Source organism: Lactuca virosa, chromosome 5 (genome assembly GCF_052849685.1).
Source record: "Lactuca virosa cultivar CGN04683 chromosome 5, Lactuca_virosa_CGN04683_v6, whole genome shotgun sequence".
NCBI classification, from domain to species: domain Eukaryota; kingdom Viridiplantae; phylum Streptophyta; class Magnoliopsida; order Asterales; family Asteraceae; genus Lactuca; species Lactuca virosa.
In genome coordinates this window covers 431,188,966-431,210,692 of record NC_136430.1, presented here as the reverse complement: position 1 = coordinate 431,210,692, position 21,727 = coordinate 431,188,966, and the positions used below count along the sequence as shown (strand labels likewise).

The 21,727-nt window shown below is 35.4% G+C and overlaps 1 protein-coding gene across 1 annotated transcript; it reads left to right on the top strand.

Annotated features, from left to right (window-relative positions):
* Positions 1-3,930: 3,930 nt before the first annotated feature.
* Positions 3,931-6,103, top strand: LOC145113271 (acyl-lipid omega-3 desaturase (cytochrome b5), endoplasmic reticulum-like). The gene is made up of 8 exons (XM_079049384.1): positions 3,931-4,336; positions 4,483-4,572; positions 4,673-4,739; positions 4,846-4,938; positions 5,036-5,221; positions 5,296-5,376; positions 5,559-5,696; positions 5,774-6,103. The coding sequence occupies exons 1-8, from the start codon at positions 4,017-4,019 to the stop codon at positions 5,954-5,956; spliced, it is 1,158 nt and encodes a 385-aa protein (XP_078905510.1). The 5' UTR covers positions 3,931-4,016; the 3' UTR covers positions 5,957-6,103.
* The last annotated feature ends 15,624 nt before the right edge of the window (positions 6,104-21,727 follow it).

Sequence of the window (21,727 nt, the reverse complement as noted above, 5' to 3'; positions counted from 1 at the left end):
TTTCATAACGAGTTATTGTGAATCGCTTGTTGAGTAGAGATCGGTTCTGAGTGTAACAAGCAGCGGCAATAGCATCAGCCCAGAAATACAGGGGCAACAAAGCGAAGCTGAGCATGGTTCGGGCTGCTTCAACGACCCCATTTTTTTGTGGAGTATAGGGAGCAGAGAAATTGTGAGACACTCCCTTTTCAGCAAGGAATTCTTCAAACACTTGGTTTTTGAATTCCAACCCATTGTCGCTGCGAATGTTTCTAACCACCTTTCGCAGTTGAAGCTCTACTTGCTTTATGAAGGTTTTGATCTTAGGCGTTGCTTCTGATTTCTGTTTAAGAAAGAAAACCCAGGTGAACCGAGAAAAATCATCAACTATGACAAGTATATATTTGTTACCACTGATGCTTTCAATAGCCGAAGGACCACACAGATCAATATGTAGGAGCTCAAGCGGTTCGATGATCTTTGTGTTAACACGAGTTGGAGGACTTTTCCTTCTTTGCTTTCCCATTTCACATGCAGCACACAAATGTTCCTTGTCAAACTTGAGAAGTGGAAGTTCTCGCACATGATCACCAAGAACTAGCTTGTTGATGTCTTTGAAGTTGAGATGCGAGAGCCTTCGGTGCCACATCCAACTTTCGTTAGAATGAGCTTTCGTTAGTAGGCATACAGATGGCTTCCCTCGTATTGGATTAAGGTTCAATGGATACATTTCGCCTTTTCTTTGAGATTTCAGCAAAACATTCTTGGTCTTCTTTTCTATTATTTCTGACCCTTCATCATCGAACGAAACCTTCAGCCCGATTCCCACCACCAGTTGCGAGACACTGATGAGATTGTGTTGTAAGCCTTCTACATATGCCACCTTTCTGATCGAGAAGTCTCCATTTGTGATCATTCCATAGCCTTTTATTGTGCCAAAAGAATTGTTCCCATACTTGACACATCCACCATCCTTCAGAGCCTGAAACTCACGTAGCTCTTCCCTTCTCCCTGTCATGTGACGTGAGCAGCCACTGTCAATATACCATTCATCGTCGAACTGCTCGTCACGAATAACCTGCAAAAATTAAGCAGATTTAGGAACCCAAAGTTTCTTGGGTCCTTGTGAGCCTTTTACTGAACAGGGAATAGTAATAGAAAAATCAACCAAAAAGGTTCGTTTTACTAAGGTGGTTTCATCTTTTCTTTTAATTGTGAAAACTTTGATTTTGTTAGTTTTTGTTTCTTTAGCATCAGACTTTGGAATTGTGTTCTTTTTGTTCACAAACTTTTGATTCTGTTTCCTAGAGTTAGCAGTCGTTTTCTTTGTCTTCTCATCATCTTCCGAGACTAGCTTCCGTTTTCCCTTTATATCCACTTTTGGATTTTGCATTGAGTGAGAGGGATGAGTTTTAGAAGCGAAACCTGGCTTTAGGTTCTTTCCGTATGAAGATGGAGAACCGAAACCACTCTTTTGATTTCGTTTGCTTCCATTTTGGGAGCCGAAACTACTCTTTCGGTTCGCATGATTGCAGGAATGGCATTTAGAGCAAGAAGTAGATTTTCGCTTTGGTTTTGCTTCATCGGTAAGGAGTGAAGATTTATCTGGGTGAACGTAATCAGGGTTTTGGGACTTCCAAAACTGCTTCCTTTCAGAGAGATTCTTTTTATATCTCTTATTATGTTGATGTTTCTTCTCTGCCCACTGCTTTGGAGTTTTATGGATATTAGCTTTGGGTTTCGGTCTTTCATCACGAGTTTCGCTCTCTAGCGAGGAGGTTTCGCTTGTCACCTTGACTGGTTCTCTTGGAATCTTTTTGGTACCACTTGTGCTTGGCACATCAAAATGTGTAGGCTTGTTAAGTGGTTATGCCACATATCTGCCTTTTACCCTCCATGATGTTTTCTCAGACAGACCAACCGTTTCATCAGCATTGTCGATTGGAGCTGATAAAAAATGCTCCTCACAACCGTCAGCATTGTCCTCGTTTACTATTGCTGTCAGTTCGGCTGTTTGCTGCTGTGTGACTTGTGTAACTGCATAAACCTGATTTGGTGTTGTTTGAACCTTTTGATATACCACAGCTTTTTCTTTCAGAATTCTGGACTTAGTTTGGGACAAACGAGCGAACTCAACGGAATTTTCAGAAATGAGATTTTTGACAGGTTCGGGTTCGCTTTTGACAAATTCAGAACAGTCCACCTCATCCTCTACAGATATTTCACTCATATCATCATCCTCATTAAATTCAGAAGTATTTTCAACATCGATTTTGTTTTCCGAACTTAACTTGGCATTCAATGAGTCAAACTTCTGCATGGTTTCAGTTTTAATTTTTAATTTGTCATTTCCGTCCAAAAGGTTCTTAAGCATGTCCTTATGGTCTTTGGACTTGATGAAGGACTCGATTTTATCAAGACCAATTTTGTATGCTGGAGAAATTTCATCAGAAGATACAACAACTTCACAGTTATATACATCAGCATCTATTTCATCCTCCTTAAATTCAAGGAAGGGCAGAATCATACGATGAATTTTCTTGCCTATTTCACAATTCAAATGCAGTTGGGTAATATTTGAATATAAACGCTTAGCAATTAAACAAAAAAAAATCTCTGTTTTAAAAGCTTTAAATTATCCCTTTGCAAATAAATTGTCTCATCCTTAATCCTAACTAACTCGATCTCCTTTTGCTCTATCCACATCCGTCTCTCCTCACTCTTCAAAGACACCCTGCTGAGTTGATCAGTTAGGTTAGAGTTTGTTAAGCGATTTTGTATTAAACTACCACTTAAACTGGAAAATTTAGATTTTAGTTCATTCAGTTCTTTTTCATAGTTTGTGACAGGGATTTTTAACAATTCGAGAATCGATTGTACCTTCTTGATCAACTGGTCGCATTCGTTGATCTGCTCGCCAACAGGTTTGGCAGCGAAGCATCTGTCTTCTCGCTCCCTTGCTTCATCACAACCTCCGTCAGTAGTATAGCCTCTTATCTGAGACACTCCAGTAGTCACCATCAAGTACTTCCCTGCACTTTCGGTTTCAGCTTCTTTTGCAACGAAAGCCCTGCCGTGTGTGGGTTTACGGACTTCTTCATCCTCAAAGTCTGTAGATTTTCACATCATGTATTCACTCTTTTTTAAAAGCTCTTTTGTCTAATCAAGTATTTATCATCTTTGAAAACCTTATAAACATTTTGGTCTAATTTGCTGTTTTTAATCACAAATGACATTGATGTTATTTTTATAAATATGTTGTTAAAAAATAAAAATAAAAATTATAAAAATTTATTTTATTTTTAATATCTAGTAAACTGTATTAATTAGTTAAAAATAATGCAAAAAATAAATATAAAATACAATTAACAAAATAAAATAAAAATGTTGTTAAATAGAGAAAATAAAATAAAATATATAAATAATTTTAAAAAAATCATAATATATTCGATAATCTCTCTAATAAATGAAAGTTTTTTTTTGTCATTTGTCACACTTTCATTCAATTTACCAAATGTCATTTTGTAGTTATTTTAAATTAATTTTTTTTTCCACATATAATTTTATGAGTTTTTCTATTTTATTAAATTTCATATAATATTTTAAAGTAACAATTGAATAAATGTAGAAATAAATGGATATTAATTTCATTAATAAACTTACCTTTTAATTTCAAAATTCTCAAAATTAAAGTTGATTAATTTTTTTTATTTAAATTATTTGTTTAAATTAAAATATAAAAAACATTTCCATTATAATAAATTATTATTTTTCTTATCTTTTTATAAATTCAAAGTTTTAAATATTTTAACTTTTATATTTAATTTTTTTTTAATTAATTCATATAATTAATAGATCTATTTTATACTTTTACATAATATTTGATTTTATATTATTATTCGTAATTATGTTACTACTTGCACTATTCTGTATCTATATATACCCATCCCCAATCACCCATTATTCTTGGAGTTAAAGAAAATCAAAGCAAGGTTTTCCCTTCTCTCCCTCCGCCACACCTTGTACCTCTTGCTTCAATGGCGGTTTCTTCTCCAGATGCCACAGATAAGCTTCATCAAGCTTCGCCTCTCGTCAATGGCGTCCATAAGAATCAAGAAGAATTTGACCCAAGTGCCCCTCCTCCATTCAAGGTGGCTGACATCAGAGCTGCCATTCCCAGCCATTGCTGGGTCAAGAATCCATGGAGGTCTCTCAGCTATGTCCTCAGGGACATTTTGGTCATTTCCGCATTGGTCGCCATAGCTGTTATCTTCAAAACCAGTTCATGGGTTTGGCCGATTTACTGGGTTGCACAGGGCACAATGTTTTGGGCAATCTTTGTTCTTGGTCATGATTGGTACGTACATTGTTAGCCTTTCAATACCTAATCACGCTTTACTCACTTGTACCTTATGCATTAATTCACTTGTACAGTGTGCCATTTCAGTTGTACTCTTTGTTGGATCTGAAAACCTTTACTTTTTCTTTGGTTCTCATTCTCAGTGGCCATGGAAGCTTTTCAGACAACCCTAATCTCAATAGCGTCGTGGGCCATATTTTGCATTCTTCGATCCTCGTACCCTACCATGGGTGGTAAGCTTGTGCAATTACCAAATTAGCCCTATAATTATTCAATTATTTATTTATATTATATTTAATTTCTTTTTTATTATTTTTATTTCTTGAAACATAGGAGAATCAGCCACAGGACCCATCATCAAAACCATGGTCATGTCGAAAATGATGAATCATGGGTTCCGGTAATTTATCATTTATTGTTAAATAAAGTTGTTGATAATTATTATTGTACAATAAATTTTTATGTATTAACTGATGATATTTATTTAATTAATATTTAATATCCAGTTGAGTGAAAAGACTTACAAGACATTGGATGCTCCAACTAAACTACTCAGATTCAAAGTTCCTTTTCCCTTATTTGCCTACCCATTGTACTTGGTAATCATACTTCATACGTCTATTGAATAATTACTAACTTGTACGGTACTACTATTCGATGCTTGACCCGACCCGTTTTTTCTTTGTGGGAAAACAGTGGCAAAGGAGCCCCGGGAAATCAGGGTCACATTTCAACCCATATAGTGACATGTTCACACCCAATGAAAGGCATTATATTGTGACATCTACTTTGTGTTGGGCTCTAATGGTGGCCAATTTAGCCTTTTTGTCAACTATTATTGGCCCAACCCTATTGTTCAACCTCTATGGCATTCCCTACTTGGTATGCTTATTCCTTTTCGATTCAGGGGTATTATTGTCATTTTACCAATGGTCTAACGGGCTTTCGTTCTACAGATATTCGTTATGTGGTTGGATTTCGTTACTTATTTGCATCACCATGGCCATGAGCAAAAACTTCCTTGGTATCGTGGCAAGGTAAGGGTCAAGTTAATTGAACATGTTTATATTGGATACATTGATCAGTCAGTGTATATTGTATTCAGTGTATATTGTATATATATTGGATATATATTGTATATATAATGATCAATCAAAGATTATATCATTGATTATGATGTATAAATTATCATTGATGATTGCATTTATGATTTCTAAAGGAATGGAGCTATCTGAGGGGAGGATTAACAACCGTTGATCGAGATTATGGAATATTTAACAACATCCATCATGACATAGGCACACATGTCATCCATCATCTATTCCCACAAATCCCACATTATCATTTGATTGAAGCGGTATTTATTTATTTTCAAATCGACTTTTTGATCAAGTTTTTAAAATTTATTTAGTGTTAATTTTGCGTGTTGTGTAGACAATGGCAGCAAAGTCTGTGCTCGGGGATTACTATCGGGAGCCGAAAAAGTCTGGTTGGATACCTATTCACTTGATAGACAACTTGGTGAAAAGCATCAAACAAGATCATTATGTTAGTGATGCGGGTGATGTTGTTTACTACCAAACTGATTATCGAATGCTTGGGAAGAAAATGGAGTGATTAAACCCTAATATCAAAATGTCGTTGCAAAAGAAAACTCTCTAAAGAAAATAAGACAAATTTAGATGCTATATTACTGTATTATTTATTTATTGTTGTGTAATGGATCTTGAAAAATTTGCAATCCAATATTTAATTGTTTACAAATTGATAGCTATTAAACTTCACTTTTTGCATTGCTCGTGACTCGTTATATATATATATATATATATATATATATATATATATACATGCGTATCTGTATCTGTTGCTATAATAGAGTAAATTCAAAATAACGTTAGATGGACAAATGAGCTGGTCTTTATGTTGGCCCATATCTTAATGGACCGCTTGTTATTTATATTATGGACCACCTGATCGATTTGGTACAAACGGTCCCCCTTACAAAATTCTGAAATAATAGTATTTTCGATTCTGTGTAAATGATATGGTTTGATTTTGTTTTCATCATATCGTTAACTTTAACGATTTTTATTTGGTAAAGTTTTATTCTATACTGAATAATCACATGATATTATTCCAATTGGTTTGGTTTATAAATTCTTATCCAAAATATATAACCCAAGTCTATATGACAATATTTAAAAGTTATTTTCAAACTTATATCGTCTTTTATAAAATAAAATACGAGTCAATATAATAATTAAATATTCTCTGACATTGTATTAATTCAGTTATGTTAATTCGTCACCAAACTTCGCATTTCATATTGTACATATAGTTATGTTCCAAATAAATAATTGTACCAATATGTTAAAGTACAAAAAAGAAGGAAACTATTAGACGATAGTCACAATATACCAAAAGTATATAACAACAATCGTTACATGTTATAAAGGTATGTAACGACTAACGAGATTACACGATTCAAAATGGCACAACACAATATAAAATAAGATGATAAGAAAGTGAAAGTACAATGGTACATTCTCAAAATATTTGATGAAATAACATAAGAATAAGAATAGATTAATATAAACATTAATTCGGTATGAAAGAAGGAATGCAACATGTGGAGCACATGTAACGCATAGTCAGGTTGCTCTCTTTTTTCATGATATACGAATACATATATCTTTTTGATATGGGCCTCTCTCCGTATAAGGAATATGAATGGGAAAGAAGCTGGTATGCTTTTTCTGGTCAAGAATCAAAGTTCGTAGAACTTTTTTTTTTTTTTTTTTTTTGGTACAAATGACGTGGAAGCCTCCAACACAATTTATTAGAGTTTGACAAAACAGAAAAAGTAACAATGGGGCTGCGACTCCACCTTTTTCACCGGATTAAGTTGAAGTTACATAAATGGTCTTTACATATTTACAATCTATAGCCCCTATATTTATATGACATGTATCATACTAAACCTTTTATATTTTATATTTTTGTTTTCAACCTTCAACAAAATATACATAAAAATATTTATTATAAATTAAATATTACTATTTATATAAACCGATTTGGTATGTTATACCACTAAAAAGTTATTGTGTGAGACTTTTAAATAAATATTAATATAAAATGTTATTAAATTTTGTAAATAATAAATAAATGCACAAATATTATTAGAAATGGACAAATAACAAATAAATATATGATTTTTATAAGAATTATAAACAATGATAAAACAAGGATAAAGTCTGTAAAAGCAATTTCAAAATTACTTGTAGAAACCAAGACAAAAACGTCACTATTTATTTAAAAATTCTTAAAAAGTTTCTAAATAAATTGTTATATCACTTGTTTTTAATTGAATATATGTAACTTGTGATACTATAAATTATATTTACTGAATTGATTTCTTTCACTTCTCCCATATTAACATTCTCAGTTTGACATACTTCTCTCATATTTTCATTATCTGTTCTTTTGTAACTCAAACATAAGGTATGTATTTTATTCTAAATATATTGCATATTTGATATGAAATGTTAAACTTAGGACTAATTTGCATTGTTTATCATATGTTTTGTTTTGCAGTTACATTTCAATATATTCATTATTATGGCTCTAACTTGTCTATTCATGATCAATTTATATTGGGGTGGTAATATTGAATATGAGAATGAATTCATCAAGGGTGATGAATCAATTTTGACTGCTTCAGATATTCTTAGGCATAAAATACGGTATGAACAATTTCAAGATTTGGTTTACGCACATGTTAGAGTTGAAAAGTGTACTCTTAAGTTGAATATGTCACTATGTTACCAATATTATGGGAGATTTAATATGTCACCCCACGTAAATGAATCATCCTTAGACATGATTTTTATCTAGCCGAGAATGATGAAACTTACCGGGGTCAAATTTGTGTTTAGATTGAAAAAATATGGCCATCTACAAATACTAGTTTTGTAGAACTCCTTCATAATTACAAATTACCATTTGGTCTACCTAGTGATGATAGATTTGAGGAAAATAATGAATTTGGGTTTGATGAGCCCAACTCAGAGTATAGTTGTAACGTCCCAAAATAAGACCCAAAATTTTCATTTTTCAATGAATAAAAACAATATCCCAAAACATCATCATAAATCCCAAGTGGAACAAATGTATCAAAATATCATAAAATATCAGAGTTATCATGAAATGCGGAACAATATCGCGTGTGCACTGCAATCACCCCGAGCTCTTCCTATTTGCACTGGAAGTGCCTGAAACATAAATTGAAAACCGTAAGCGCAGAGCTTAGTAAGTTTCCCCCAAATACCACATACCACACATATCAAACATATTATGGGCCCCGCCCGCTAAGTGTAACGTGCCCGACCCTAACTCACATAACATGCCCCGCCCACTGAGTATAACGGGTCTCACCCTAACTTGCATAATGGGCCCCGTCCACTGAGTATAGTCGGCCTCGCCCTAACTCGCATAACGGGCCCCACTGTAACATCCGAGATTTACCAGGTATTAATATTAATTATCTCATTGAGTAGTGGGTTAATTTGGTGTGGGTCAGGACCGTTGGGCTTCAAGAATTAGGCCGAGAAGGACATTACGTGGGGCGTACCATGCCAGGTACGGGCAGCGTACTCAATAAAATTGGGCGGGGAGGCCATGCACGTACGCCTAGCGTACCAAAAGCGTACGCGCGCAGGTCCTAAACCCTAACATTTAGGGTTTGATCCCTATATAAAGGACCTTATGTCTTTGGACCAGCCTCCCTATCACCCTTAAGCAGCCACCTCGAAAACCCTAACCCACACTTCTGTATTTTTGCCATTTGAGAGCTTCTTTGTGTGATTTTGGTGTTCTTAGAAGAAAAGGAGGTTGAGGAAGAGGCAAGGATTCAAGAGGAGCTTGTAGATCCAGGAGATTGGCATCATTTCTAACTCTGTTGAGGTATCAAGTTCCAAACTTGACCATTGCATGCTTAGATTTGTTTATAGGAGTGTTTAATGTCACCTTTGGACTCCATTGTTGAAGCTTCTTGCATCTTGATGATTTCAGACCATAAGAGATGTCCTTTTGGGTTCTTAGAGGCATTAAGAGTCATAAAAATCGGACATTGATGGTTAAGCCACAACCATGCAAGTGTTTGATGGTCATAAATCTTGTTAAAAGGACCAAAATCATGTTTTGACCCCAACCATGCATGCAAGCACATAAAGTTTGTGACTTTATGGATTAGGAGGTCTTAAAGGACCTGGATCTACATTTTGGACGTGAAGACTTAATGGATTAATTCACAAATGAAGTCCCAAGAAAACTGGCCAGTACGCTAAGCGTACACCCTGGTACGTTGCGCGCACAAGGCTAACTTCTCGTTTGCGGTCAAGGCCAGCGTATGTTGGGCTTACATGCCAGGTACGCCGCGCGTACGCATGCAGAGTGGCTACCTTTAGGTTTTTTGGGCCTTAGAGGGTTGGGCCTGGACTATTGGGCCCTGTGGGCCACTGTGGAGTATAGTGTTGGGCCTGGTAATTTGGAATTAGAAGTATTGGGCCTTTGTGGCCATATTGGGCCACTCGAGATTATTCATTTTGGGCTAAGGATTTATTGGACTTGTGAAAATGCCCATTTGAAGAGTTAGGCCCAATTTAGAAAATTGGGCCATTAGTGGGCCTTAGGGAGCCTTTGATGGGCCATGGGTGCACTGGGTATAATAAGTTAGAATTGGGCCTTAGGAATGGTTCAAGTTAGGCCAAGGGGGTAAAATGGTCATTTTACCCTAAGTAGTGTTATAGATTCTGATTGAATGTTATTATGATTATGATAGCCGGGAGTCATCGGAGCAGCTGTTAGAGATTACTTCATGTGAGACTTGACACTCAGCTTTACGAGGTGAGTTACCTTCCAGTAGCGGTGGGTCTACGGCTACAATGTCGGCCCACTAGTAGGATTTGTATGTTAGATGATTGTCTTTGTGATAATTATCTAGGTTGCTACTACCTGATATGTTTTATGTGCTAGCATGATATGATGATATGTGATAGTAAAAGTAGGGGGAATAGTCCATGTGACACAGTCGTACGGACTAGAGAGTAGGTTGGGCACCCCAGAATTGCCTGACAGGGTAGGTCAAGCACCCCAGAAATGCCTGACATGGGTAGGTCGGGCACCCCAGAATTGTCTGGTAGTATGTATGTTGTATGGTATGTGGTATGATGGGGGGAACTCACTAAGCTTCGTGCTTACAGTTTTCAGTTTTGTTTCAGGTACCTCTTTAGCGAAGGGGAAGGAGCCGGCACGGTAGCAGCGCATCGCACACATATGATTTCCGCATTGTGGGATCCATGGGATTGTACTCTGACATTATTACTATTTTGATGATATAGTTTTAGACACGTGACTATGTTTTATGAAATGATATGAATCAATGATGTTTTTCAGTAAATTGTTTTATAAGTCACTTAATTAAAAACAAAATTTTTGGTCTAGAAAATTGGGATGTTACACCCGCCCAACATACAAACATACAAGTATAACAAGTAATGGCATACATATTAGCCATTGGGCCCCGCCCACTAAGCATACAAGCACATACACATGCAAGAGTCACGCAAACATCTAGCACCCTAACATAATAAACCATGGGCCGGTATTGGTGACTTCTACCCGCTAAACACAGTGAGGAAAACTCACCTCAGACTGTTGAATCTCACAAATAAATCTCTAGTTGCTGGTCCGAAAATCTCCGCGTTATCATCATAAAATAACATCCAATTAATAATTGGAAAAAACTCATACTAAGAGTCCAAACTACGGTAAAAGACCATTTTACCCTTTACCTAACTTGGCCCAAGGCCAAAGGCCAAACCAATTACTCAAAAAGGCCCAATTCCAAAAATAGTCACCCAAAGCTCAATTATGGCCCGATCTTCCAAATTGGGCCCACACCCCTTCGTGGGCCTTCATCCAAAATAGTCCAAACTAGAAATATGATGGCTCAACAAATCCCTAAACTCCTAAGGTCTACACATGGCCCAAAACCGAGAAGCCCAAAACCGAAGCCTGCCTGCTGAGTACGTTGGGCGTACTCAGCTCGTACGTTGGGTGTACTCAGCTCGTATGCTTACCGTACACGCTCTGGGGATAGTACGCGCAACGTACCAGCTTGTATACCCAGCGTACTCCCCAGTTGGCCACCCCACGTCACAAAGCACTTAATGTATTCATCCCCTACTCCATACTCTCATATATTGTCCCAAAAGATGATTTATCATGTAAAGTTGGCAACTTTACGTGCATGCATGGCTTAATGAGGCTCTAGAGCTCAAAAGAGCTTAACCAAGGGTCTTAACACATGCATGAGTCCATATACACCATAAAGTTTGCATTTTTATGCTTAAGGGACCCCTAAAATGTCCAGATCTAAAAGGTTAAGCTTCTTAAACGACCTTAGCTCACAAGGACCAACCAAAAGGAACCAAAATGGCCTTAAACAAGCCCAAAAGAAGATCTATACAAGGAGTTGACAAGTTATGGACTTTATACCTCAAAAGTCAGGAAATGAAGAAGCTAAATTTGGATCTCTAAGCTCCTCTCCAAAGAATGAGTCTTCAACCTTCTTCTACCACTTCAAGATGCACAAAACACACTAAAGTTCTTTACAATAGCTCAAAAGCACCACACAAAGGCTAAGGGACGAAATTAGGGTTTTGAAGATATGGAGGCTGGTCTAAAATGTCCAAGAGGTGGGTTAAAGAAGCTTAAATAAGGCAGAAACCCTAAAATTTAGGGTTTGTCCCAAGCCATCATACGCCTAGCGTAACATACGCGTACGCCCATCGTACGTGGTCGATGCCCGCGATCAAAGTCCAGCTAGTACACTAAATGTACTCATAGATTACGCTCCACGTACTAGCCAGAGGACAAAAATGCAAGGATTTTGTTTAGCAATGGTAAAAAGGGAACTTACTGTTGGATTAGTGTCTAAGTCCATAACTATTTTGGTATGTACTTGACCCGATGGTGCATGGTCCTTTTGGGTTGCCTTCACCAAAGCAACTTGATAGGATGAACTATGGAGAGAAAGGATTAATTATGATTTATTAATATATTATGAGAATAATATATTAAAGGAGAAATCATATTGTTTAATTAATATTAGTCAAGAATTAATTGATAATTAATTTTGTGGCTAAAAGAGATTAATTAAACTTAAGGGACTGGAACTGTAATTATAAGATAATTGCATTTGGGCTATGGATCACCTTGGAATAATAGGTTGGACGAATTCTATGGGGAAACCCATTAGAAATCGTCCAAGGGATATTCTAAAAGGGTCCATGGGCTGCTTAGGGCTTAAGCAGTCAGATTAGGGTTTCCTAGTTGAAAACCCTAATAGCCTACATGTATATATAGTACCCTTAAGCTCCAAAAACGTGGTGAAGAGTTCCACTAGGGTTTCCACACGTTTTGGGCAACCTCCTCTTTCTTCATTCTTCATCCTCTTGCTCTTGGTGTTTGTGAGCCATTAGAGGAGTGACACTTGTGACTCTAAGCTTTCTAAAGCCATTACAAGGAGGATTTGAGATTGTTATTGCTACATAACAATCAAGGTATGATCTAAACCCTAATTCATATGTTAATATTGATTATCACATGCTAGATCTAGGGTTTAAAGTCTTGGATGAATTGCATGTACAATAGAGAAACCTAGATCCAAGCATTAGGGTTTGTATGAGCACATAGGATGTTCTTATGGCATAAACCCATCAGTGGTATCAGAGCCTTGATTGGTTTCTATTGTATTGATGCCTTGGTTATTTGTTCAAGCTTCAAAATCGATTTTTTGGCTCCCTGACTGATGAACTCGGCGAGTTCCAATGTGGACTCGGCGAGTTGCTCCAACTCGGCGAGTCCATAGAGGAACTCGGCGAGTTCGAGCGTAAGAAAGAGGGAAATTCGGGATTTCTTGCTGTTTTGCTTGAGGATACTAGCCTTAATTGTTTTGGATCTTTAATATTCGAATTTTATCTTATATTTGAGAATATCCTTGATTAAACAAAAGATAATTACCAATTGATTAGATAATAACTTCCTTATATGATTAAAGATTAATTATTTGTATTAATTGGGTAACTTATCTTGCAAGAAATTGAAATTAGGTCAAATTTAGATAATCATTAAATTAATTGTTTAATTTAAATTATTTGCTATTTGATCCTTGTGTTTTTGAAATGTTTCAAATACTTGCCCTCAAGTTTTGGAATTTAAATTTTGATTAAAAGGTTTGATTTGAAATATTTAAATTCTAAACGTAATGTTTTGAAATGTTTCAAAACTTGCCCTCAAGTTTTGGAATTTAAAAGTTGATTAAAAGTTTAATTTAGAAATGTTAAATTCTAAAACCCTAGTATTGTTTTGAAAAGTTCAATTCACACCCTTATGGTTTTATTAATTAATTAAAGTGTATAATTAAGAGAGATTTAATAAATCCATAAAAGTTTTGGTTTACAATTTAATTAAATTAAAAGTGTAATTATTAAATTTGACCACCAAGTATTTTAAAAGTATAAAATACACCCTATACTATATATAACATTAAAAGTCTAGTATTATATATGTATGAGTAAACAGTCAGTCTTACCGTTAGTAGGCCTCATTCACGAAGCTGGTCTATAAGGGGTGTTTAAGGAAATTGCCTATAAAATGGCGATTGAATGGGTATCCACTCTTACCCACCGCACTCTTGACTAGTGGAGGGTCGTTAGCCGAACGGGTAGGATAGGACAGAAACCTTCCATTATAAGTATAATGAAGTACAAAAGTAACTAAATGCTTTTACAAAATTCCCAATCTTAGTTACTTTAGGCAAAAGTGAATTGATGCAATTCCATGAAATTACACTTTGTGCCCTTGCGAAGACGTTAGTGGAGCGTGTGTGGTTAACCGGCACACTAAATGGTTCTAAGCAAAGGTAGCAAAGGGTGACTCATTGTTTGTCATAGTTCGGTGGAGCGTGTGTGGTTAACCGGCACATCGAATAGGTGACTGTAACATTTGAGGGCACCATGTAAGTTTGCATGGTTATTCACACCCTGTTTTGTGATCCTCGGCATCCCAGTCACAAATCGAGGGGCATATCGAGATTTAAACATGCCATTGAAATGTTCAATGAATCTCAAAAGATCTAGGAATTTTCAATAGATTTAAAACTTAAATTTCTTTTTCGTTTTTCATGGTGGAAATTAGTGAATCGTCATTCACTTACCTTCAAATGTTCTGCAATTTGGGTTACGGCATCCCTCTCCCAAGTTGTAGAGTATTGTGTTGGGTCCTAGCCTTAATATCTCATTTGGGTGATTTATTAAGGACTCAATCAATCAACTAACTTGAATTTTTCTCCCATTTTGTAGATGTCAAAGTATGACAACTATGGTCTTCCCAAATTCCGTGGAACAAGCTTTTCACATGAAGATGATATTCCACGATTCGATCGAGGAACACGAGATCATGCTTCACTTCCTCCACCTCCTCCTATTGTTCTCCCTAACCCACAAGTTCAAAAGATTGAAAAGTTCAAAATATTGAAAAGTTCAAACTCACTCAAGCCCTTTTGGCAAGTAAACATGAAGAAGGAAAGTCAGTGTGTGCACACGTCCTAGAGATGAAGTCACACATTGATAGGTTAAGAATGTTGGGATGTGTTGTCTGTGAGGAGCTGGCTGTTGACTGGGTTCTTCAGTCACTTCCTGACTCATATAGTAAGTTCGTAAGAGAGTACTATATGATGAACCACGACGTAACCCTCATCGATCTCACCTATATGCTTATTGCTGCTGAAGCAGCAATGATTTGGCGCACTGGAAAAGCAAAGTTGATTGGTGGATCTGCCTTCCAGACCTCTATGGATATAGGCAATGGCAACGAAAGGCATGCCATGATCGAAAAGTTTGATCATAAGAGAAAGGCAAAGTCAGAAGTAGTTCCGTGTGTTGTTCTAAAAGAGTCAATTTGCTTTTATTGCCAAGAGAAGGGGCATTGGAGACAAAGCTACCCTATCTAAGAGATGGGAGAGTCAAAACATATGGCTCTACTTTAGGTAAAATCCATTAACTAACTCTTTTAAGTTCCTATTCTAGATTCTTAATACATAATGTGATAAGATTACATTTCGATGTCTTGTAGGATCGAAGAAAAGAGAGGAATCTTGAGGGAAGAAGTGAGCGGAATCTAATCGTGAAGAAATGGATTTCGATCGCATTACTTGAAGATTAGAATCTTAAGCTACTACTTGGAGTTAGAATAGATTGCTTAGGAATATTTAACAACATAGTTTTTCAGTTGAATTGCATTGTAAGGACAAATTTTTCCGCAATAATATAAATTTTGATTTTATATTATTTATTTATCCTTGCAATGGCGTGTATGAAAAATTGATGTAAGTTTCTATTATTAGAAATAATGGATTTGATTCTTAATTATGTTATTTGTGGAAAGGTCAAGAATTTATCAAATAGGGAAAGTTTCTCATCGCCCAAGTTTCAATTGGACAGAAACTTGGAATCATACAACTTGGTTGCATGATGAATGAGAAATTTCATATTTGGAAATTAGACTAATTCATTGACAAAGTGTCAAGTGAAGGACTAGGAGATCGAGTACACAAGGTTGTGTGTTGATCAAGTCCACCACAAGAGTAACAAAGATATTCGTCATGATTTACTAAGGTTAAGTAAATATGATTATAATTATGAGATTAAGTGTAATTCTCAATTGATTGAAAGAGTTTCAATAAATAGCAGAACGAATAAGAAGAATCAAGTAGGCAGAAAGATAAAAGTTTCTCTATTCTAATAAGAAGGGAGAGTACCTTTTTATTATGTTTTATGATAGGTCTTAATGATTAAGAACCATATCTCAATTGATCCTCTAAGTGAGTCTTAGTGCAATTGTATGTCTGAGAAGAGGAATCAAGAATTGAAGAAATGGTTAAATCAAGAAGTCAATCATACTTCGTTCCAAAACCAAGTCTTAGAGTTAAGATTGTGAATTGAGTGACAAGTCTTAAAAAGGTTTATAACATTCATCAAATGTGAAATTTGAAAAAGGTTTTCTTATTCTTGCACAATTGGAAAGTTGTGATGTCTTGGATAAGACAAAGACCAACTAGGGCCAATTTAGTGAAGTGTTTTTGTCTTGATAAAAACTACACTAACTCTTGAATATTTGTTTGTCGAGAAATGTTTATTGACAAAAGAATCTTATATGTCAAGGAGTCAGTGGGAGTCTTAATGGTCTTGAAAAGTTTCAAGAACTAATCGAGAATAAACCTTATCGATCATCACTAGCACACGACTTGAGGTTTACAACCTATCGTGTTGACATTATTTTGTTTCTGTGCCATTCCAATTAAGTTAATTATGCATGTGAGTTCTATGAGTTCTCATTTGAACGCATAAAAGGCAAGCACCTTGATCAATGAAAAGTACGTTAATATGAAAGGGTGAGCTGCTTAACTACTTGGAAGACATGGTGGGCACTCGTGTTACCATAAGGCAAGAAATCAAGATTGAGAAAGTTCAGTCCATATGAGTTTGGATTTGTCGCAAACTTTGGTTTTGACAAATTCGCATGGATAGGAACACATACACCATTAAAATCTAAGCGTCATAAGATTCCCTCCTTCATGAAAATGACTGTGAGGAAATGCTTTCACTAAGAGAGATTTTAAGAAGATAGTGATTGTGAAATTGTATTCTCGAATTCTATTATGGTTACGGCATCCCTTTCCATAATCCGATTGTGAGATTTGGCAATTAGTCTGGATTGTTTAGACACACATATGAGCTATCTAAGGCAAAGGTGTATAAGTTTAAGAAGCTTAGATAAAGGATTATCAAAGCATTAGGTATTAGAAATATGAACTTCAGAAATTCAATAAGTATTGTTTTCTGGAAGTTCAGTTGTTTTCTAAAACATGTCAAAGCTAGTGGGAGCATAAGTGTTATGCTTATATGATAATAATCATCATGATAGTGGGAGCATAAATGTTGTGCTTGTATGGTTATTAAGGCAAGTATTGCAAGTTAGCAATATTAATTATAGAAAACAAGAGTCATACTTTGCAAAGTCGTAAGGGTTGAATAGTTGTTTTGCTATAATTAAGGGAGAGAATATTGTACTTCGTTTCAAAATCTAAAGCTTAGATTGAGAAATTTTAATAAATTTAGTCAAAGGATACATAGTGTGTTCTTAAATTTCGATTATGATTACGGCATCCCTCTTCATAGTTCGAATTGTAAGAACGAGACACATAAAATATTATGGCAGAAGATGGATAAAGCATCATATATTTATGTAAGACATTATGCATCGTGTTCCATACGCTTCGGGTATAGGATCGATTGCAAGTGCTATAATATTTGACCATTCTAAAATTTTCAAAATGTCTAGCGCATTTAGAGGGAAAAGGACTAGAATCGGTTTTGACTAAAATAATTAAACAACTATCAAAGGACGATCCAAAGCTCGCTGATGATTGGTCGCTTGTGAGTAGTTGGAAGTATGGTATTGGATGACATTATTATGAATAGATAAGATCCTATTAAGAATGAATTGTCATATACCAAATATGGAAATGTTTCCATATTGGGAGTTAGATATTAAGAATCTATGTCTAGATTAGAAACTTTTATGCAAGAAGGATGTTCAAAGGAATGTACTTTGAGTGAGAGACATCATATCTATAGAATTGTTTCTGATAGAGATTGGCCGAGTCTTGATGATTTTGAGCTGTGACTTTACGAAAGAATCATTGCATAGAATGTTAGAATCTAGCATAAGTAACAAGAATTTGATATTCTTATACTTGTGATATGGATTGGGAGTTGTGAAATGAATATGATTGGAAATGTGTTCATTTGATCTATTTCACATAGAAAGGACCATAGGTAAACATTGTGTGAATGCTGAGAGCATGGGACAAGTGTAGTAATAATTCAAGTAAGAAGTTGATTACCCCGAAATAACAAATAATGAGTAATCAATATGGTGATTAAATAAAATGTTTTATTTATACCCAGAGTTTGGGGCCATATGGGATTAGTATTATTCTTGTGTTTCACTTTGCATGTTTTGACTTCCTGAATAATTAAATTATTTCAGAATAATCAAATTATTCGAATGGTCCACAGTCGTTCATATGATTGGAAGTAGGTATGAATGAAGACTGTCATGAATTGGTTTGTAGATTGTCTAAAGTGTATTAGACATAAGCAAATGTTTGCTGCAACGTTCATGAGTGCTTATGAATATGATTTGAGCATTGGATTAAACCCACGCTCACTTGGATCACTTCATGGATTTTATCACGAGTGATTGGTGAGACGATAATATCTTATATTCTTGAAACCGAGATGTGTGAGTTGTATCTTGTGAGTCGATTACACATTGATAATATGTAAACGCACCAGTAACTTGGTGTCATAAAACATATTGTTGTGTGTGATTCGGTAAGTGAGTGCAAGCAAGCATTGAATCAAAGTTTATCCGTTCCTTTTATCCAAAGTAGAATGAAAGCGATATCTGTGGGCCCCTCGATGATTTAGTGATGACAACTAAGCGCTTGGCCAAGCCGGGACTAATTTGATGTGTTCAATTGTAGTCTGTTATCAGTCGTCATAAATCGGAAATCGGGAAACAACACATAGACAGAGAGAATGATTTAAATCAATGTCTCAGTCTATACGATATCTAGAATGGAGGAATATATGATCCCTTATCTAAAGGACGCGTTTCTGATAGGATCAGAGTTGACAACGGTTTTTTGAAAGCTACGATTGCAGATCAGGATCTGAAGTCATACGCGGAATAGTTATTAGACTTATCCAAGTGGGAGACTGTTGGATTAGTGTCTAAGTCCATAACTATTTTGGTATGTACTTGACCCGAGGGTGCATGGTCCTTTTGGGTTGCCTTCACCAAAGCAACTTGATAGGATGAACTATGGAGAGAAAGGATTAATTATGATTTATTAATATATTATGAGAATAATATATTAAAGGAGAAATCATATTGTTTAATTAATATTAGTCAAGAATTAATTGATAATTAATTTTGTGGCTAAAAGAGATTAATTAAACTTAAGGGACTGGAACTGTAATTATAAGATAATTGCATTTGGGCTATGGATCACCTTGGAATAATAGGTTGGACGAATTCTATGGGGAAACCCATTAGAAATCGTCCAAGGGATATTCTAAAAGGGTCCATGGGCTGCTTAGGGCTTAAGCAGTCAGATTAGGGTTTCCTAGTTGAAAACCCTAATAGCCTACATGTATATATAGTACCCTTAAGCTCCAAAAACGTGGTGAAGAGTTCCACTAGGGTTTCCACACGTTTTGGGCAACCTCCTCTTTCTTCATTCTTCATCCTCTTGCTCTTGGTGTTTGTGAGCCATTAGAGGAGTGACACTTGTGACTCTAAGCTTTCTAAAGCCATTACAAGGAGGATTTGAGATTGTTATTGCTACATAACAATCAAGGTATGATCTAAACCCTAATTCATATGTTAATATTGATTATCACATGCTAGATCTAGGGTTTAAAGTCTTGGATGAATTGCATGTACAATAGAGTAACCTAGATCCAAGCATTAGGGTTTGTATGAGCACATAGGATGTTCTTATGGCATAAACCCATCACTTACAAGATCCGAATGTTACAATAGTAGTGAGTCATTAAGTAGTATTGGGACGATTCTAAAGATGCAAATGACAATTCAATTATAAACTTCATGAATGATGTTGGAAATATAGGAGATGATGACATAGTAGAAGAAGAGGACAACATTCATATAGATCTTTGGTGATGGGTTTTGATACAAAATATAAGTTTGTTTTTCACAAAAACCGCAACGGAAGACTTAAAAAATAACAAGTTTATTTTTAGATTATAACAAAACCAAAACCATCATTGATCCATTTATAGAGGTTAGAATGAAATAAAAACAACCAAAGAGTTTTTAGAATGATATCATTTAAAGCCTTTGAACCCACTTGGTTTTGGGGTGTTGATGAAGATAGAAAAAATCAAAGATTATGATTTCTCTATGTGTATCCACCATCAAGAGTAAGGCACTTAGAATGATAGTTCCTTCTTGTATTCTTGAGTGTCTTAAGCCTTTAAGTGCTTAACTCAAATAAGCAGTAAAGGAGACAACTCAATAAGTCTTCTAATCACCAAACTAGCTTCAAAAGAGAGAGATGTGGGGAGTAGAAGAGGATTTCGGCCATGCCTTCTTCTTAAGAGAAAAGATCATCTAAAATGCAAGCAAACACTCCTTTATATAGTCCATGTAAAAGCAAAGCTATATCATATAATAATATAAAGTATTCACTAGCTTTTAGAAGCATAAGGAGCATGGGAGGGAGGTTGACAAGCAACCTCCCATGCTTGAAAGCATTTTCGGCCAAAGACAAAAGAAAGAGACAAAACTTGTCTCCTAACTTCATCATGCTACAAAAGAATTAGTTTAAATTTTATAAACTCAAAGTTTATAAAATATAAACTTTGTCTTTAGGTAAAAGACAAAAATGATTCAACTAGTCCAAAAAGTTGTGCATGACTTATTAATTCATACCATATGATATAATAACTAGTTATACTCTCTTATAATTATTATTTTCATAAAACAATAATTATTCCCTAATTAAAATACAATAATTGATATTATTTATTAATAATCATATTAATAATAAATATACAAATATGTTAACTTGATAAAGGTGTGACCCTATAGGATCATATATTATTAGGAATGTCACTCAATAATGATTCTTGGGCATATATATTCAACAATCTCCCACTTGCACAAGATCCATTACAGTAGATGACGCCTAACAACGGGCTACTGCCCCTAACAATATATGAAGGGTGTCATCTCATCAACAACCAATTCCAGGAGCTCTAAGCTACAATTGTTACTAAAGGTGTGGTATCAATTATTCCTTTGTCTCAGACATCATGTCGAACATGAGATATGGATTGCCATCAATCTCATTTACTGTTCAAATTTTAGTAAGGCCTTAGATGTCTAAATCTCAATGAATAAGAGGGAGAAATCCCATCTCGACTACATACACCTATCAATGTAGTTCATGTCATACCTAACGATGGCCCTTATGACTGCCTTTAACGGAACAACGTTAAACCATATCAAAGCACAACAATTCCTACACTTCAAGTCCTAAATATGTATCGCATATCTAAGAATACAAAGATACAACCTTGATCAAAACATCACTCTTGACTACGATCCATAAAGTGATTTTGATGTGGGTCAAGTCCAATGCTTATTCTCATAATCAAGTACCTATGA